General features: G+C 38.4%; 7 protein-coding genes across 7 annotated transcripts in view; 5 read left to right on the forward strand and 2 right to left on the reverse strand.

The window, feature by feature from the left end:
* C922_04612 (adenosinetriphosphatase) overlaps positions 1-4,259 on the forward strand; it is a gene marked incomplete at both ends in the record, with an annotated part of 5,580 nt that extends 1,321 nt beyond the window's left edge. The window contains 3 exons of the mRNA XM_008820191.1: positions 92-3,373; positions 3,543-3,968; positions 4,130-4,259. Of these exons, the coding sequence (XP_008818413.1) occupies positions 92-3,373; positions 3,543-3,968; positions 4,130-4,259 (3,838 nt within the window). The remainder of the gene's footprint in view (positions 1-91; positions 3,374-3,542; positions 3,969-4,129) is intronic.
* Positions 4,260-5,070: 811 nt separating this feature from the next.
* On the reverse strand, positions 5,071-5,843 carry C922_04613 (30S ribosomal protein S7e; the record flags this gene model as incomplete). The annotated part of the gene is made up of 2 exons (XM_008820192.1): positions 5,071-5,236; positions 5,425-5,843. 2 exons carry the CDS (start codon positions 5,841-5,843, stop codon positions 5,071-5,073), a joined length of 585 nt encoding a protein of 194 aa, XP_008818414.1.
* A 3,150-nt stretch (positions 5,844-8,993) lies between these two features.
* On the forward strand, positions 8,994-11,681 carry C922_04614 (hypothetical protein; the record flags this gene model as incomplete). The annotated part of the gene is made up of 1 exon (XM_008820193.1): positions 8,994-11,681. The coding sequence occupies one exon, from the start codon at positions 8,994-8,996 to the stop codon at positions 11,679-11,681; it is 2,688 nt and encodes an 895-aa protein (XP_008818415.1).
* Positions 11,682-13,255: 1,574 nt separating this feature from the next.
* Positions 13,256-13,603, forward strand: C922_04615 (hypothetical protein; the record flags this gene model as incomplete). Its single annotated transcript, XM_008820194.1, has 2 exons — positions 13,256-13,306; positions 13,421-13,603. The coding sequence occupies 2 exons, from the start codon at positions 13,256-13,258 to the stop codon at positions 13,601-13,603; spliced, it is 234 nt and encodes a 77-aa protein (XP_008818416.1).
* Positions 13,604-13,917: 314 nt separating this feature from the next.
* C922_04616 (methylase) lies at positions 13,918-14,773 on the forward strand (the record flags this gene model as incomplete). The annotated part of the gene is made up of 2 exons (XM_008820195.1): positions 13,918-14,084; positions 14,269-14,773. The coding sequence occupies 2 exons, from the start codon at positions 13,918-13,920 to the stop codon at positions 14,771-14,773; spliced, it is 672 nt and encodes a 223-aa protein (XP_008818417.1).
* A 949-nt stretch (positions 14,774-15,722) lies between these two features.
* On the reverse strand, positions 15,723-17,012 carry C922_04617 (vesicle-associated membrane protein 7; the record flags this gene model as incomplete). The annotated part of the gene is made up of 5 exons (XM_008820196.1): positions 15,723-16,010; positions 16,173-16,257; positions 16,419-16,526; positions 16,704-16,818; positions 16,982-17,012. The coding sequence occupies 5 exons, from the start codon at positions 17,010-17,012 to the stop codon at positions 15,723-15,725; spliced, it is 627 nt and encodes a 208-aa protein (XP_008818418.1).
* Positions 17,013-18,237: 1,225 nt separating this feature from the next.
* C922_04618 (hypothetical protein) lies at positions 18,238-19,197 on the forward strand (the record flags this gene model as incomplete). The annotated part of the gene is made up of 1 exon (XM_008820197.1): positions 18,238-19,197. The coding sequence occupies one exon, from the start codon at positions 18,238-18,240 to the stop codon at positions 19,195-19,197; it is 960 nt and encodes a 319-aa protein (XP_008818419.1).
* Between the last annotated feature and the right edge of the window lie 718 nt (positions 19,198-19,915).

Below are 19,915 nucleotides of genomic sequence, written 5' to 3' on the forward strand. Positions count from 1 at the left end.
CTCAACATGGTGCAGGGGGAAAGAAGCTCAAAGTGTCAGAAGAGGTGCACCACGATGCTGACGTAAATCAGAATGGTGATCTGATCCCCAGTGAAGGAGACGATACTAACGCTGAGCTAGTAACAGACGGTTGTTTAGCACAAAATGGAACGAATTGCAGCAAAGGCGTACGGGAGACTAAGTGCAAGCATGTGCTTAGCACTGGAAGTGACCTTGCTGAAAATGATCACCTTGATGATGACAATCCTGATGGTGAACATCCCGGTGACACCTCCCCTGATGGCGAGCATCCAGATGACGCCTCCCCTGATGGCGACACATCGGACCGGGCGTACCACCGTCACGAAGGACATTCCCACCCGCAAGGAGAGAAAAGAAAAATCGTCTACCAAAGAGTCAGTATAAATCGAAAGGAAAACATAGAGAGAATGAGACAGGCGCTCCCCGTCCTGGGGTACGAACAAGAAATTATCGAAGCCATTCTAAATTACGATGTCGTGTTTATAAGTGGAGATACGGGGTGCGGAAAATCCACACAAATTCCCCAGTTTGTTTATGAGCACGGGTTCTGCACAGATAACTACCTCATCGGCGTCACAGAACCGAGAAAAATAGCGGTAAGAAGCATTTCGAATAGGTTAAACGAAGAACTAAACCTTGAAGATGTAGCTGGGTATCAAATAAGATTCGAAAAATCACATTTTTTAAAAAACAGTAAAATAAAAGTTATGACGGAAGGTATACTGCTAAGAGAAATTATGAACGATTTTATTTTGTCAAAATATGGTGTTATTATCCTAGACGAAGCTCATGAGAGAAGCATAAACATGGATTTAATTTTAGGCCTCCTGTCCATCATCTGCAAAATTAGAAAAAACAATTACTTCGCATACAAATCAAATGTCATTCCAATTAAAGTCATCATTATGTCTGCAACTATTAATGATACCCACCTTTTTGAAAATAAAATTTTTACAAATTATATCTCCATCAACATTCCAACGGAAAAAGTCCCAGTGGTGGATCACTTCCTCTCCTACACGCCTCAAGACTATATTGAAGAAGCGAAAAAAAAAGTTATACAGATTCATAAGAGGCTACCACCTGGTAGCATCCTAGTGTTCTTAACAAGTCAGGAAGAAATTTATCGTTTATATAATTTACTCAACAATTTGGAAATGTCCAAAAAAAACACACAAATGGGAGATGAAAAAAAAATACACACACTTGAACTTAATAATGAAGAAGCGAAAAAAGCCAAGAACGAAAGTATAAATTCTTTTGACCTAAGTGAGGACGAAAAAAACGCGAATGATAATAAGTGCAGTATTTTCTTCAGGTCAACAAATGAAGATAAAGAAAAGCGGATTATATTTGAAGCATCCAGCAGTGACGACGAGGATGCTCCCTTGCACAGCGTCCTGTCGGTAAGCGCACCTGACCTTACTGAGCAAACTGAGCAACGTGAAAATGATACGAATCGGCATGAAGAAAATTACAGCTTATTGAATAATCCCAGCAGTGCAGAAGCCAACCAAATGGACAACAACGCAGAATCGAATGGCTTGGGAAGAACGGAGAAGGGGAATGACGCCCCCCCTTTGTGTGGGAGCAGTCAGACTGAAGGTGACGTTGGCGAAGGAGGCCCCCCTTCGGAAGGGCATACCAAGGGGGATGACCATTATGGTGAAGTTGTCCAAAATGGGGAGGATACACTCTCGGAGGATAGCGAATCTTGTAGTGAACACATGCCGTACAACCAATCGGGCGATGAACAAACGGAAGGACAGCCCAACGAACGCACAGTTAACGGAGAAGGGAAGAAACAAAGGGACAAACAAGAATCAAGCATTTGGAAGGGAAGCGATGGGTCAGGCAGACTAAAAGTTTTCAAGCTCTTTGCAAATATGCAGATGCAGGAACAAATGAGTTTATTTAAGAACCCTAGGGATGATGAACGAGTGTGCATTATAAGCACAAACATAGCAGAGACGTCCATCACCCTGCCAAACATTCGCTACGTAGTGGACTGCGGAAAGGAAAAGAGAAAAATTTACTCAGCGTTGAACGATTATTCGTACTACGTTATTGATAATATAAGTAAAAGTTCTTCAATCCAACGAAAAGGAAGAGCAGGTCGAATCTTACATTTATTAAAAAAAAATAAAAAAAATAAAAAGAAAATCGAAACGGAAAAGGGACATGTGTACAAATTATATTCATCAAATTATTACAACTATTTTTTCAAAAACGATAATGATTTCCCAATTTTGAACTACCCCCTTGAATCCCTAATTTTATACCTGCTAAGTTTTAAAATAAAAAATGTAGAACATTTCCCCTTCATTAATAAGCCAGAAAAGTGTAAATTTCAGGAGGCCAAAAAAAGATTAATTTATCTTAACTGCGTTTATTTTGGGTACCAAGATGTCCAATTCCTTTTTAAAACCTTAAGCGATAAAATGGCCTCAAAAAAAAGTATCGAAAATCATATAAACATGTTTAACCCGAAGCATAAAAGCGGAATTACTCCTACTGGTAGTTTCGTCCTGTCCCTACCAATAAGCACAAGATATGCTAAAATTTTAACCGACGTTTGCCTAAAATCGTTAGCGATTAATCACACCAGTTCAATCCCGTTAGCCTGTCTCCTAGTCTCCTGCTTATATTTGGAGTCCATTTTTTCGTACGATTACAAGCTCAAGGCGAAGTACGGTAAAGGGGGCAAAAAAAGGAAAACCGTCATGAATGGAAAGAAAACGAAGAGTAGTAGCCAAACGGACGGCAATGACACCCTCAGCAGACGTAACTACAATTTAGCAAGCTTAATTTTTAAAAAGAACGACGAAAATGAAAACCAAAGTGATGTGAATAGTTGTTCCTCTGGTGATGTACCCCCCGACGAGAGCAATTCATCAGAGGGGAATTCCCCAGACAGCGATGAAAAGGATAACACTCTTGATGATTTTAAATTAAGATTCGATAACGACATTGATTTTTACCTTAACGTTTGTACCTCCTTCTATTTTTCAAACGACAAAAATCATTTCTGTTGTACCATGCACTTGGACAAGAAAAAAATGGAAGAACTACTCAAATTGTCCAACCATTTAATAAAATTGATAAATCACAAATTTAACAAAAATATTAATTTTGACCTTTTGGAAAAGAACCCATCAGACTTATCCAAAAAAATAATTCATTATGCAGTCATCCAGGGATTTATAGATCACCTAGCCATTCGCTCCGACTTAGTACATAACCAGTACACGAGAAACTCCAATTTGAACTTTAATAACAAAAAGGCTTACTTCTCCCAAAACATGAACACTCCAATATATATCAATTCTTCTTCGCTCATGTATAAAAATAGGTAATTCACCACCCCCTCGCCACCTCCTAACGTTTGCAGAGTGCTAAGGAGTGGTCACGTGCATGTAGGTGTACCTATATATACGTATATACATGCACGTGTGTACATGTGTGATGTCTGATCGCCTACCACTTGTCATCCCCCCCTCGCCTCCGCTTCTTTCCCGTAGGCCGTACCCTAAATACATCCTGTACAATTACATAATGAAGAACGCAAAGTCGTACGTCATGTACGACTGCCTAAGTGTAAATGAATCAGATTTAGGGAAAATAACCAACGTCTGCATTTACATTAACGAATATGAAAAGATACCCCCGGCTAAATATGACATGAGGAAGGACAAAATCGTGGTTTGCGTCAAGCCTTTGTATTTGCCCTATTCTCATTATCTACCCATGACGAGAAAAGAGTTAAATGAAAACAGCTTGTTATTTTATGACTACCTTGCATTGTTCATATTAGATGGGTCCATGTTTCCAAAAATGTTATCATTTCATATGTTTTACGCCCATTCGGCGAATGACATTATCGCGTGCAGCAGTCAGCCGGTTAAGCAGTTCGTAGATGCGCTAAGGGAGGCCCGAATAAGCAGTAGGTGGGTGCTGACAATGCGCACATAAGTATATATATATATATGTAATCTACCCTTCCGTTAAATGCACCGGATATGCGCCCGTCCCAGTGCGTCCAACGTACGCATTTCCAATAACGCGCAAACATTAATTTTCATGCCTTTCCACTTTTACACCTTTCCAGGGCGACCCTAATTAACAAGTGGAAAAGTCAGAACGATTTTTTAAAGGAAGAATTCGTATCGTTGCTTGGAAGAAAACTTAACAAGTATAATGAGCAGCTCATCGATAAAACGTGGCCTCCCCTAAACTGAACTGAATGTGCATACATATACACGCAAATGTGTGCACGGGAAGCAATGGTTCCGTTCAAGGCTCTAAAGGATTTTATTACGCCCATGCTGATTCCCCATGGAAAATGAATTTGTAAAGAGGCGGAACAGGGGAAGGAGGGACACACACTTATTATGCTAAGCATATTTACCATTGTTATAGACCAATTTCCCCCTCGCTTAGGCGTTCTGTTGTAAAATAATTAAAACCTCCACCCGATTTTAACAGATGCGATTTTATCATCGTTTTCATGTGTGGGTCCTCCTCCCCTCCTTTGTAGTTTAAAAATGAAATATTTCTCACCCACCTTCGCATATTCCATTTTGCGTCTTTTCGGCATTTTTTAAAATTCACACAAAATAGTTGCATAGGATGTGCAAAATGTAATACTCTTCACTTTTTTTTAAACATGTCTGGAATGGCTCCACTGCGAAAGTTCCCCCACTTGTTTCATTTGATAATCCTTAAAATGTTTTAAATTAATTAAATAATTTTTTAACCTTTTTTTTTTTTTTTTTTGTCCTCTTTTTGCAAGTCTTCTTCTCTTATGTTAATAAATAAAAAAAAAATTCCATTCATGCCGTTACAGCAATGTGGTAAAAAATAAAAATAGAAAAAATAAAACACATATGCACACACGTATATGTATGATATATACACGTTGCATGGGGACATAAAAGAAAATGTTGGAGGGTTATGGAGAATTCGCGATAAAATTAAAAATTTTGGAAAAATAAATAATTGGATAAGCATTCCCTCATTTTAAACATTTCACACGTCGCATTTCTCGTTTCATTTTTCGTTGGTTGGTGGCAGGGCAAACACCGTGTCTCTTTTTGTGATTCTTTTGTACACAGCCGCGAAGCTAATGAGCTTCTCGTCGATGTTATCTCTTTGCCTTTCCTTGGAATCGAGCATTATTTTGAATAGTCTCTTTCCGTCAGCCTTCATGCTTATTCTGCGAAAAAGGGTGGGGGTTACACCACGGGGGTGAGTGTGGGCATGCGCATACGTGGCGTGTTCGCGCCGGTTGTCAGAAACGCGCTTTGCGAGCATCGCACAGTATACATAGACACACATATGCATATATATATGTGTATATATACCCACATGATCACAGTTACGCCCCTTCGCCTGTACACTCACCTCTTTCCAACTATTTCGCTGGGAGCTACAATGTCCTCTAAGATGGAGTCATATACACTGGTCAGAGTTCTCGATCTTGGAATTATTTTAAAGGACTTGGTTTTCTGCTTCGTCTTTAGTATGGTCCTCTTGGCTACCAACACAACGTACTTTTTGGTTTTCTTCTCCAATTCGTTGATAAGTTTCCTTTGTACTTTCCTTACGTAAGTTGTATAAATCTTGTATGGAATATAAATTAAAATCGTTTTTTTCTTAATTTTTTCAACTTCTACCAAGTCACATGATAATATCTTAATTTCTTTCGCGTCATTTTTTATGTCCGATGAGCTTGATAACTCGATATCAATCAGGCATTGCGCAATTTCTCTTTCCAGGTCGCTGGGATTGCTTTTTAGAATTTTCGTTTTAACAGAAACCATTTTGGCGTTCTTTAATTAAAAAATTGCATCTAGCCTGCAGAGGTGCAAAATGTGTCGCGTAATTTGCCACAGTAGTTCGTTTACGGTTGCACACGCGCGTATGCATACACATATATATATGCATCTCCTATTTGCGCACAAATGTGGGCAGATAAAGGTTCGCACGCCTGCTCATATGCGCTCAAAAGTGGGTTGTTCATAACCCACGGTTCATACAACGCTGCCACAGTGCACGTAGCGCAATTGACATAACTGCGTACACGTGTATTTATTCTTCTCCTTTATTGCAAAGAAACGTCATGCACAAGGTTTCCGCTGGGGAATGCTATTCCTCGTATCTTTTGCATTCCCACCCGCGCATATATTTTGCCATTACGGTTTTTACTCTACTATTAATCATTTTACGCTTCACACAAATGCATATTTTCCCATAGAGCTCTACCGCTCAACAGCTTTAAAATGCTTTCAAATGGATGACTCAGTACACTCCTCTCATTTGGCATAAAGCCATACGAACAACATAACATACATACGCTTCACTCGCACGTTTCATGCGTGGGCCTCATAAAAAGTACACTAACGCGCTTTTGTTCCTCTTCCTTACCTTTTTTTTGTACGAATAATGGGGATTGGGGATATATCTTTACCAAGGATCCGCCTGCTATAAGTGTTATTAGCTCCAAGATTGCTTATTTTAAAAAACGGTTAAAAAAAAAAGGTTAAAAAAACAGTGGGGTACGCAAAATATTCGTATGAATTTACTTTCTCTCCCTAAGTTCAAATTTTGTTTTAATTTTCTTTTTTCTGTTTTTTTTTACAAATTCGAAACGTTTATAATATGAGAAGGCGTTTTGTAACTAATTTTATTTTATTTATTTATTTTTTTTTTCTTGGCGTTGTTCCTCCATGTGTTTATATATATAGCTTGTAAAAAAATTGTATGCAGTAAAAGCGCTCCCAGTTTTTTCTTACAAATTATGTATACCTATAATTGAACAATCAGGCAGGTAAAGATACAAAAGCTGCCTTCTTATTTATGCCATTTTCAACAAAAATAGATAGATACTTTTTCTTCATTTAGTAATCCAAATTTGTTAATTTAAAGACTCCCGTTTTATCGCATTATTTGCATTTTTTGGTGAAAGCACGACATGTGTTTTATTTTGTGCGGCAACCCCTGAGTACACCACTTAAGGCTCTATTTTTCCGCCCCACTCGAAATGGGAAACATTACAAAGCTTATACATAAAAAAAATATACAAATTTATTTAAAGCATATATATGCATACGTACCTATGTACGTAATATATGTGGAAATTTCACCCGCAAGGACGAGAAAGAAAGAAAATATTACATGCCATTTTTTGGTATCCATATTTCTGAACAACTGTAAATTGTAAGTGTTGTTTAGCCCATTAAAATGGTTTGTATACAACGCCGTTCCCGTAACGGACTTTTTTTTTGTTTTTTTTTCTCACAATACCAGGCGTGAATTTAAGATACATCGGGCGAAGAAATTTTTACAAACGTCATTCGACGTACATGTTATCATAACGGGAAAATAAATCTTCTAAAAAATTAAAAATGTGGTCCGTTCAAGCTCTTTAATGTAATAACTTTACAGTAAACAACAATGTGAACACCCTTTATACTAAGTAGCGAAAGTGAAAATACCGTTATAGTGATGAAAGGCATAAAACTAAATCAGATTCTAGTACTTACAAGTTGCATCTGCTCACTAAGGGGACGAAAAAAAAAAAAAAAAGCATACAACGTGCCTTTTTAAAAATAACTGCTCGGAGTACCCTCGCATCACCGCAAAACTGGCATTATACACATGTGTATACCTTTAAATACGTGCAAAATGGTCTCTTCTCAACGATGTTACCATCCCTGCACGCAGAAAGGAGATAAATGATACCACTCCTGTCGTATTAACAAACCAGTTCAATTTTGTACATGCCCGTCATTTTGTCGTCACAAAATATACATTACTGTACAATATTTTCGCGATCCCACCAACGGTTACTGTATTTTTTTTTATGCTCATGTGGACGTCCCTTTGTCTTCGTTCTATCTAGAAATGTGCCTCTACCAAATTGGTTATGTGCAACACGATAGGGGCATTCTGATAGGGGTATTCTGATAGGGGCATTCTGTTCGTATCGGCATACTCCATTGCACTCATCGACACACTCGTGTAACTAAGGTAGCGCTTGGCCGACAGAACACCGCCTACAATTAGCAAAACGCGCAGCAACCACTCCCTACATAATGGCCAAAATACAAACGTGTATTTTTGAAAAGGGCGCAAAAAGATAGTATCATCTTTTACGCCTCTTTATTTTTGTCCATTTAAAAAAAGATATGTGCCAACATTGTACACGCTTCCCCAAATCTGGAGCAGATAATTCAGCCACCCCCTTTAGTATTTTCACCAGATATTTTGTAAAAGGCGAATTTATTTAAATTAAAAATACATGGGAAATTAGGACTGCTTTAAAAATAAACATGTACTTCACATGGATGGGTTAACTCTAGTGGGTCATATGAGAGGATGCACAACTAACCCTTTCTCGCGTGCTATTTTTTACGCATTGAGCAAGCTGCGCCCTATATGCTTCGTTTTACCGTTGTTGGCGAACAGAACTCCCCAAAGCGCTTGAAATTGAAAGCCTTGAACCGTAACTTATAAATCGTAAGTCATAAATCGTAAGGCATAAACCGTAAGTCATAAAGCATAGGTTATTAGTCATAACTTAATCATCATGACAAAGCAAAACGCAGTGAAGGAAATCACAAGCATGTAACAAAAAATTGAATGGAATGAAAATACGGCCCCTTTTTGCACCAAATTAATTGAAGCTTCTTTTTTGCTGTCACCGCCTTTGCCTTGCAGATTTCAATTTCAGTTCCATCTTTTTAAGCCCCTACATAAGTTTACAAACAGTTGAGAGAGGGGATCAATTCACCGTTTTGCGAATATCCGTTCCCGCTTCCCTCTGCATTCTTATCAACAGAGAACACACAAACAGGCACCGCTGTAAGCCTCCCCTACCTTGGCCCCGATGCTGCAAAGGGAACCCACTAGAAATTCCGATAACAGACCTGCACACCCGGAAGCAGGAGTGTAGCCATGCCTTCATTTAGATGAATATCTACCTGCGCGAAAAGCGCGTTGCCGCGAAATGGTTACAGACGGGAGGCAACCCTTTTCTCTACAGTAAGTTCCGCCATGTAAAACACTTCAGTCAATGGCAAATCCCTAAAAGGGTGGGGTTCATGAAACCCGCATTCAAACTAAACAGAAAGGCGCAGAAGTATATAGTCAATGTACAGTGGCTAAAAAGTGGAAACACAAAAGAGTTACAAAAACTATGTAATGACATAAAAAAGGATGCGAATTCGTTTAATAGCTACGAAATTATAGACCTGGTATACTACCTAAGTAGGCATTCGAACAGAAATGTCTACCTAACCATCGAGCCCTTGTTATTTCATTTTTTCCGTAAATACAACACGTCCGTTAATTTAAATGGTGTGTCCATACATAGGCTGTTAAGGGTACTCACAGAATATCAGGACTTAGTTTACAGAGAGTGGATTTACTCGATAGCAAAAATTATCTCCAAGAAGCATGCACACATATCTATGAGGGACATTCAACTTATCCTAGATGACTTAGCTCTCTTTTATGATTTTCAAATACATTGCCAGATTACTCCTTTTTACAGCACAATTATAAATAGGATTCACGAACTGGAAATAAAAAGACTTCCATTTCTGATACATGTCATCGGAAGAATTGGATGTAATAACCCTAATCTGGTGAACATGCTAGTGACCACTTTAAAAAAAAATATCTACAAAAATGATTTGTACCGATCCGATTTTTCAGGACTCCTACTAAGAGGTTTAGCAAATTTGAAGGTACTACCGGAGAGGAGCATTCTCCATCAGTTGTACAAACCTGTGAAAGAAAATATAAACTATACAAATATCAAGTACCTATCCTGGTGTGCCGATGGGTTTTCTAGACTAAACTATTTCTCCCCCCTACCTATGCTAGTAGATCAGATACTACAATTGAAGGACAAAATTACGCACCTCGAGCTTAATGACTTCTCCTCCATACTGAACTGCATCCAAGCGTACATACTAATAAGACAGCACAGTGCATACACCGAGAAGGGGAGCGTGCTACACCGGAGAACAAGCCTTTCATCGGATGATAATACTCCAAAGGAGCGAAGTGATCATCCGAATGGTGACGGAAACCTGCTTCAACACCCCTCTGTGGAGATATCATCGGATGAACGTTACAACAAATTGATGTTACGTGAAGGGAACTCTGATCACAGGAGAATCCCAATTCAAGATGCACATAAAGGTCAAAACAGGAGCCAATTTAACGTTCGTCAAAATGAAAAACATGTGCACGAAACCGCTAACACGAGAGAAGGAAGCACGAAGGGGAGAAAAACGATACACCCAAATACGACGCTGGAGAGTGATGTAAACAATAGAGGGAAAAAATACCATTCCATTCAAAGGAACCAAAGAGATGGGATAAATCGCCCCTGTGGAGACTGTGCCGTAAAGAAGGAATCCACCAAAAATAGAGTTAAACAAGATGTAGAATCTGAAAAAGACGTCGCAGAATGTTCCTCATCCGCTTCGGCCAATGTAAAGAATAAAACAAATGACCCCTCCGGAAATGACAATTCTATGCACCCCATTTCTAATGGGAAATTTCTACGCGAAATAAACTCAATTTCTGAGGTGAATGCTAACACAATATCTTTAGAAGCATTATACGACATTTATTTAAAATTAGAAAAAATCATTTTAGAAAAAATTACGGAAAACATTTATAGCGGCACCCCACCCTACCGAGTAATAATGTTCGAATTGCTAACTAGACTCTTCAGATTTTATAAAAAACCGATCGACTTAATTGTCCATATGAATACACACAGATATGACACTTCTCTACTGCTGAGACATACCAATAGTCTGCCTCTTATTATATCAAATGAAAAGAGGAGAAAATTTAGCAGCTCGGAATTATCTTTTGTCGTGCAAGAGTTTGATTTTTCCAATGATTTTTTTTTTAAGGATTGTCCAAATGATCAGTTGGGAGGGCAGAAAAGCACTCCCGATGATGGAAATATGCAAATTGAAGGACAAGGCCATCACGCTCGTGCCACCCCATCTGCGGAAATGAAAGATGGAGAAAAGGAAAGGGCGAAAAATGAAAAAACCCATAGCAACGAAACCAATACGTATCATCACAACGTGGAGGAAAACCTGCTACTGACCGAGGATACCCACATAAATGTAAACACACCGTTGCCGAAAATTTTTAAAACCTTTTTGCACTCCATATATTTTAGAACCCCCGCGTTAGGCGGCAGAACTATCATGCTGCTACTAATAGCACTGGTAAGATTAAATTTCGGAGAACGGGAAAAATTCGAATACTTAACCAAGACGGATTCTAATATTTTACCGTTTTCTAAAACTAACGAGATATACAGACCCTTAACAAAATGTGTCATACGAGAAATAATTAGAAAACTGGAATCGTTTAATTCTGAGGAATTGATAATTTGTGCATTGTGCCTAAACGAGCTGGACGCCTTAAACTTAAATGATGAATTATTTTCATTATTAATTGAACGACTTTTCAATTTAAACAAAAGTAACCACATGAGCCACGACCAGCTGCTACAGTTAAGGAGTCTCTTCCACTTCTGGCACACCCGAAGAAGAAACTTAATTGCGCAAAATTTGCGATTCACGTCGGTAAAGCAGTTTAAGAGTTTCCTTGCGTAGTTTTTTCCATGCGGTGTGTATAGGTTTATTCGCCGTGAACTTTTTATGCTTCTTCCTGCGAGGGGCTTATGTGTGTTTCGTACGAGCTTCCCCCTCGAGACTTCCCTTAACGCTTGGTTAAGCTCCGGGAAGTCCTCGATCGCAATCCTGTTAAGCCTCATTTCCCTTTGTTTGCCTCAGCACGCGCAGATGCATACAAATCCGCACGCACACAAATATCTCCATATGACTTCTCCACTTTTGAATAATATGGACACTTTTTTTTTTTTTTTTGTTTAATTCCCCCCGAAGTAAGGTAATAATTTTTAAATGAACTGCCTTATAATGCTTTAAAATGCCGCATTGAAAATGTGTACAACGAAGGGAACATTTCCATATGACAACACAAATGCGTGATTCGCGAAAAAGCCAAAAAATGGAACCTCTCATTTAGCATAATTGAACATTAAATTGTTCCTAAAAAAAATTATCTATGTAAAAAACAATTCACGCTTGCAAAAAAAGCAAAAAAAAAAAACGCAAAAAACATGTACGCGTCATCCTATATTCGTTACAGCCCCTCTAATTTGCGCACAAAGCTCAGTCGTACACAATTTTTTTTTCTTTTTTTTTAACCACATTACGCGTATTTCCTCCCATGCGATAGAATCCGCGACGAGCAAACAAACAACAAAAAAATATGCACATACGCTGCATTTATGTATCCAATGTACGTTTATATATTTATTATCTACTCGTTCGCGCGCGCACCCTTTTCATGATTTTCTTTTAATAAAATGATGGATTAACAAAGTTTCTCTTTCGATTTTTCCACTTCTCTATATACTTGAAAGCATTTTTTTTTTTTCTTTTTCTTTACACCCCATTGACATAACGTACAACACAGCATAATCACATATGAGTAAGTACAAAAAAAAGTAAACGTGTGAGCGTGTTTTCCTGGATTGAGAAATATTCTCCTTGCCTCCCCCATGCTCCTACGTATTTCTGTATAATCATAACAAAGTTTGAAAATGCTATCATTTGTAAAAAGCGTTGGCAGAGGTTTCGCGTGTAGCTACTCCTGGTGTAAGAGGTATGGCAGAAGGCCCAGTTAATAAAGAGTGCACCTACATATGAAAATACCGGGGTGCATACATAGGCGCGTATCCTTGTATGTATATGCTCCAATGAACAAATTTGTCTCTTCTTTGAGTTAGAAAGCGCATCAGTTAAGCCAATTTAAGGAAGCACGTATTCATAAGGAGTTGGTCACCGCGTCATACTCACGTGTATATATCCACATATGTGTATTTTTACGCGTGCGCCTTTTCGAAAGATTCGTGGCCCAATTTTAAAATTTCCTCCCCACGGCCCCCCCCTTCTTTTTCGAATTCTTAGTGCAAGTTGTCGTAGATTTTTCAGCGAAGATTATTTTTGGACTAAAGCAAATGTCGGTCCATTCTTCATTGGCCTTCTGACTGCGCCCTATTGGTTTGCAGGCATAAAGGTAAAAGGACTTCCCTATTGATTTCCTTTTTTAGGGAAGGGGGAGGGAAGCTGCTACATTTTTCCGTTGACACACACGTCTCTCAATGTATACATTTTCCTATTTCCGCATCTCCCAATCAAGCACAAAACAGCTTGTGTGTTAACCCCTCCAGGAAAAAAAACAAAAGAGAACAGCACCACTATGCGCCTTCTTCTCTGTCCCATTTTCTACCCCCATTCTACCCCATTTCTACCCCTTCCATTTGTAGAATATTTATTGGACGCTGCGCTACGAGCAATTAAATAAACAGGAAATACTCTCTGACCGATTCACCTGGTTATACGAAAGGATGTTGGAAGACGAAGTACATAAGACCCTTTTGCAGAAGCTACCCTCCTACAACTTTAAAAATAATGGCCCAGAAAATATGTTAGGCTCGAGCCAAATATGACCTTCGCTTCGATGCTCCATTTCTTATGTACTTCTCAGCGATACCTGAGAGTGTTATATTTAGTGTGAAACAGTGCACGTGAAATTTTCTCCTTACTTCACCCTATTTTTGAACACCCTAATTTTACCCTTTTTGAAAAAGTAGCACTCCCTTTCCCCCACATACCATCTAGAATTTGACACACCATTGATAACATTAGCAAATTGATGTAACGTCTTTCTTGCAATATCATCGCATTGCGTAAAGTCCCCGTCATAATTGCCCCCATCATCAGCACAAACATATTTTTATAATTATCATAACTCTTTCGAAATATGCCATCTTCTCCGGAAGTGAAAATAAATTTTGACCACATTTATAGCAACGAAGGGGTCAGGAAAGATGTGTATCTGCCAAGCAGCGACACGTTTACTTTTCTTGAGGCACTTGAAGAAGATATTGAGACAATGTCACCAACTATTCACGTGGCGCTAGAAATGGGGTAACTTCAAAAACGGAGAAAAAAATACATTTTAAGGCAAAACCTTTGGCACAACTGTGCCTCTGTATGAAAGAACGCCAGCACGTTTATAAACGCATTTTTCACGCGCATGTGGACTTGTGTATGTGCTTACACATATACAAACTTACGTACGCCCCCTGACCTTTCGACCAACCCCCTACAGAACAGGAAGCGGCTACCTGATTTTGTCCCTGCACGAGTTGCTGATAAAAAAGAAGAAGAACGTTGACCTCCTGTATTGCCTTGACATTAACGAGAAGGCCTGTAAATGCGTAAGGAAATTAACATGGGACAATACAATTTCAAACGTCGAAATAATAAACACCGATTTGTTTAACAACTTAAGGCAGTGCAAACAATTCGACCTTGTCTTATTCAACCCCCCATATGTTGCGACAGAACAAGACGAAATGAACAAAACAGATATTGTTGCATCCTACGCAGGGGGAAAACATGGAAGAGAAATTATTTTAAAATTTCTATTAAGCGTATATGACTATGTCAGTGATAAGGGAGTTATATACCTGCTCATGGAAAAGAATAACAGGCCAGACGAAATATTGAAAGATGCGAATATATCCATTAGGTTCAATTACACAGAACTGAAAAAGAAAAAAACATTAAATGAAACCATTTTTATTTACAAACTCAGCAAAAAAGGTTCCTAATTCTTTGAAGTTGCAATGTTATTTTATTCTTTTTTTTTCTAAATACATGCTCGTATGTTACACTTCGGTGTCAGTATAACCCTAGTCCATGCACACCATAGAAAATATAAGAAGACGTAAAAAATGTTATGAACCAATCATAACCAAGCCTGCGTTTTTTTCTTCCTCTTTTTTTTTTTTTTTTTTTTCTTCCTCCTTTTTCCCTCTTGTTTTAGTTCAACACGTGGGGGGCTACATACATCGCACGATATCGTCAACCTTTACTGTATGCAATTTTTTAATAGGAATGTACATTGATAAAAGGTTTATAATTTAAAAAAAAAATGCGCAGATAGATGTTTCCCCACTTTTGCGAAATCGTCTTGCTGCTAAATCGATGTATAATAAAAATCGATGGGTGAAATACGTAAACAAAGGAGAAAAATGAATTCTGTGTCAATGTGCTATGCGCGTTTGCAAGGATGGTGGGGGGAATGGAAATGCAAGGTGAGACAGCGGCGCGTAGCAAAAAAATGGCTCCGCAAAACGATAAAACAATTCAGTGGGACAAAAGACGAAATAAATAAATGAACAAATAAAGGGAATCAAAATACGTACGGCCAGATTTCGTCGGATACCGAAATGAAAGGGGGAAACATAAAATGTAACCCTTTGTCTTCACAATTTAAAAAAAAATTAGCAAAAGTACTCCCTAAAAATTGATCCTTTTGGAAAGAGCACCCAACCATCACTATAGTCGTGGCACGCTTTTGCGAGTACCAATTTGGGTTAGTTTGTATGGGGCTTAGGTATATGCGCGGCACCTTCAACCTCTTCTGTGTTACTGTCTGCTCAACTTGAGCACGCAGAATGGGATTACTTAAATTTTTTAATTCACGAGGGAGCTCACCTTTTAACCGTATTTTTATCCATGTTCAAGGTATTGATTTCTCCCCCTTGATTCCAACGTTTACACGTTATAGAAGGACCAAATGAGAAAAACAAAGATACCTATAGCCGAAATGAAGTAAATAAGAAATCGGTTGTCTTCCATCCACATAAAAAAATTTAGCCTCATAGCTTGCCGCCTGAAGCTTATATTTTCCTGATATAATTTTTCACTCTTGTTAACTAGTATGTCTATTTTTTCTCTCCTCTCCAGTATCTTTTCAATATTTTCGATGATGATATTTTGTATGTTGCTAATTTTGCTTTTTAAGTTATGCACATCGTTCGATTCGTAGTTGTTGAAGACTCTCTGCAGGGGAAGTGCGGGGAAGGGTAGGACAGCTACAATTTTTGTGCATTAGGGAGATTGCTTGGAATGTGTATACGCACGTTTGAGTACTCCCGTCGGGACTCTACGTAACGTTAATGTTTCGTTTTCCCAAACAGAAACACGGCACAGTTTCGCACATACCATGTTTTCTCTCAAAACGGGCTTAAACTCTTCATCCAGCGACAGGGTAATAAAATCAGACGTGTAGTTAAAGTGCTTAAAGAAACTGTAAACGGGGGAAAATAAATAAAAAAAAATACATACATATATACATATACACATACATGCACATGTGCCGCTACAAAATCGCTCACTCGTCAACACCCATACTCACGTGCGCCTCCCAGGTGACGCGACGCCATCTTTAAAATATATCCATTGCCTTACACTTTGGATATTTCTTCTAGAAACGCGTAGGGGGTTAGGAAGCCCAGTTCCTTGTCTGTCATGGCCATGAAAGTGATGCCATTTTTCATGAGCTGGTGAAAAACGTAGCTAAATGGGAAAAAAAAAAGGATCTTTCTAGTGGGGGAAACAAACAAGCAAGTATGGGACTTATATATATATATGCACCTTCATGCTAATAACAATGTACTGATCCACGCCTTTTTTTTTGCCCTAATCTCTCTCTTGGGAACCGACTGCCCCATTTGGCCTCTCTCAAAACTGTACTCATCGTAGATGTATGATTTCCTCGCCGAATGGGGGGGGATAATCTCCAGAAGCAGTCTGCTTATGTTGGAAAAATTTCCTCCGAATTCGGTGTATTCTGCCAGTACTGTTTTGTCTAAAGGGAGGTAAAAAGAAGGGGTTAATAAAACAAACAGCTGTAGTCTTGGCCCATACAATCGTGTGTGCATATGTATAAGTATACGTGTGTTTTGCGCAACATGTACTCGGCATGCGCCCCATCTGTTACGTTTCGAAATTGCACCCGTATTGCTTATCACCTCTTGCTACTAAACCATAAATTATAGACATTTTTTTCCGTATTAAATGGGTACTTGTTTATTCTTTTATTTGTTCTGTTTTATCTTCTCCTTTCCAAATTAAGCATACGTGCCTAGGTACTAGCTATTCTGTTAGATTCCTTTTCTGAGTTATGTGGATCGTTCTTCTTCCTGCGCGTACTGGAGCTGACACGTGTTTGCACATGCATATGGTATGCATAGACCTTTGCCTTAGCCGGTTTAAGTACGTGTTCCGTTCGCGAAGTGACATAAGTGTGAAAAATAAGCAATGTGCTTGCAGGTATAAAATATGCATGTAATTCCTTCACAAAAGAGGCATCCGTGGAAAAGCTTAAACGGCCCTTAATAACCCAAAAAAGAGGTTTAGTTTATGCTATGCGGGAGTGAACACTATACATATGCGCGCAATCGTTTACATACATAACATGTAAACATATTTGTACATAGAGGCGCCTAGGGGAAAACCTTTCTTCTTAATGGCTACAAAATATATACCAAGTGTAAAATTTTGTCGACGTGCATTGCAATCAGCATAGCAAAGCTTAAAATATATTTGTACAATGGTGCGCAAACTACACGGCACTTAAAAGGGGAGGGCGGTGTAAATTTGCCCTAGCCACCTGAACTGCAAATTTTGTAGGCAAGGTATCATATCGCATCGATTAATAACACTCAAAAGTAAAAAAGAAAAAAAAAAGCAGCGATGAAACAATTGTGAACATTTTTAAAAATTCTAAAATGTAAAAATAAATTTAGAATGGGATTTTTTTTTCTTTTCTTCTTCCGAATGGCGCAATATCGTAGGATAAAAAATAACAGATAGGAAAAATGGCGTGATAATGCTCTACTCTCAGTGCTTGAGCTTTACATGCGAGTGTTTGCAGAGGTACAACTTAAGCAACTTTTTTTTTTTTTTTTATTCTTTTGTTTCTGTGTAACTGTCAAATACGTGTGTATCTAATGTAGATTCAGATTTTTTCTTTTTTCTGTGCATCCATTTGTGTATCCCTTCGGTTCCCACCGAGTTAGCATTGGTATAGTAGCTTTTAATTTTTTAAGACGCCTCGGCTGAACGGTTAGCAAGCTTTGCAATTCACAAATGAACGCGGTGCAGCAACCCGAAGTTATCTGCACATCTTTGCGTTAAGTCTACCCTCAGGAGTCTCAAAAGAACGAAACCGAGCCACGTGTCAACGCATCAATCCTTTCACGCTCATAAAGGAAAAAAATACAAAATGTGCACACTTAGCCCCAGCCCCAAGTCGGAGGAAATTTACAAGACTGTTGTGGAGAAAGTGCTGGAGCACACCTGGCAGGAAAAACCAAGCAAATATTATTTTCTAATTAAACAAAGCCAACACGACTCGAAAGATTTTTCCCTAGCCAAAATAAGCTTCAGAGAAGAGCAATTGCTCAACTTGGGCGATAACCTTAAGGAGGATGAAACGTTTGCTTTAGTTTTTAACAATTCAGAAATATCACACAAAAAATCGAAGAAGAAAAGAAAAGAAGAGTGCCTACTAAGAAAATTAAAATCGTCCAATGTTACTGTATCTGATGAACAGATCGTAGCAAAATTAAATAATCTCCTAAAATGTGGAAAAAACAATAAGCAAATTATTTTTAAAAAGGATAGTCTTCACGAATTACATAAATCTTACGCATTTTATGATGATGCATTTTGCGAAAACTTTTACATAATAGGCGATGAGTGCGATCTTCAAATATCAAAACAGCTAAATGGCCTGTCTGTCTTGTCACTAAGCAAGTACAGCAGCATTTTTTTTACAATTTTAAGCGATTTAAAAGCTGACAGTTCTAGGAGCCTCATACAATTAATTAACGACACTGTAAAAGTAGAATACGATCCAAGATTACTAAATGCTTGCGTATCCGGGAAGAGAAAAAAAAATGCTCTTTTTGTCAACGAAAATATGACTATTTTAAAAATATTCTATAAAGATAAGCTGTATATGGTTAAAAATAAAATATGCGGTTACCAACACGACATTAATGAAAACCTCGTGAAAAATCCGCACCTCTTATTTTTGGGCCAACCGGAGGCGTGGATACTTATCTTGAAATGCAAGGAAGAGGCTATTTCACAAAAATGTATAACTGCAACTCGGTACGAAGAAAAACGGAAAAGTGTAATTGAACAGCACGACTTTGTTTTAGGTTCCTTGCCGAAGTAACGCCCTTAACCTGTTCGTGTGTCACACATATGGGCTCTTCCCCGGCGCAACCCACCCGTCACCCCATTTTTTTGAAGTATCATGCATCCCTTCCTGTTTCGTTTGGAAGAAATTAACACAGCTGCGCTAGCCGAGCAATTTTGAAGCCACGAAAGGAGGGCACATAAAATATACATATACGTATATATATATTTAAATACATACATACCTCCCGCTCTACGTGTGCTACATAATTTTTTTTAGCGTTTCGCATTAACTATTTGTTTTCACTGATAAGTGAGAAAGTTTTTAAAAGAAATGAGGCATATGAAATGGGCCTAGGGCCTACAAACAGCTATACAAGTGTATATGACTAGGCGTCCCTTGGCGCGCATGGAAATGTATGCATAAGAACATGTACACTCTCAGCGCGAAGGTGTGTGGGCGAGGGAAAACCCAGTTACATGTAATGCAATGTGAAGAATAGGAAAAATGGAAAAATGTAAAATGAAAAACATTTTCACTTTATCAGACATTAAAAAAAAAAAAGGATGGAAGGAAGGAAGCGATATGCAGTTATCAAAAAATAATGAACGAAACAGATTAGAATTTAACAACTTATTAAAAAAAAAAAAATTAAGAAAAAGGCGCACATTAACAAGTATTATTAAACATTTCACATATACACATATTAGATTAAATACGTGGCACATACTAGTCTGCGTAAGTTGTCTCCTTA

This window comes from Plasmodium inui (assembly GCF_000524495.1).
Source record: "Plasmodium inui San Antonio 1 unplaced genomic scaffold supercont1.26, whole genome shotgun sequence".
Classification (NCBI taxonomy): Eukaryota; Apicomplexa; class Aconoidasida; order Haemosporida; family Plasmodiidae; genus Plasmodium; species Plasmodium inui.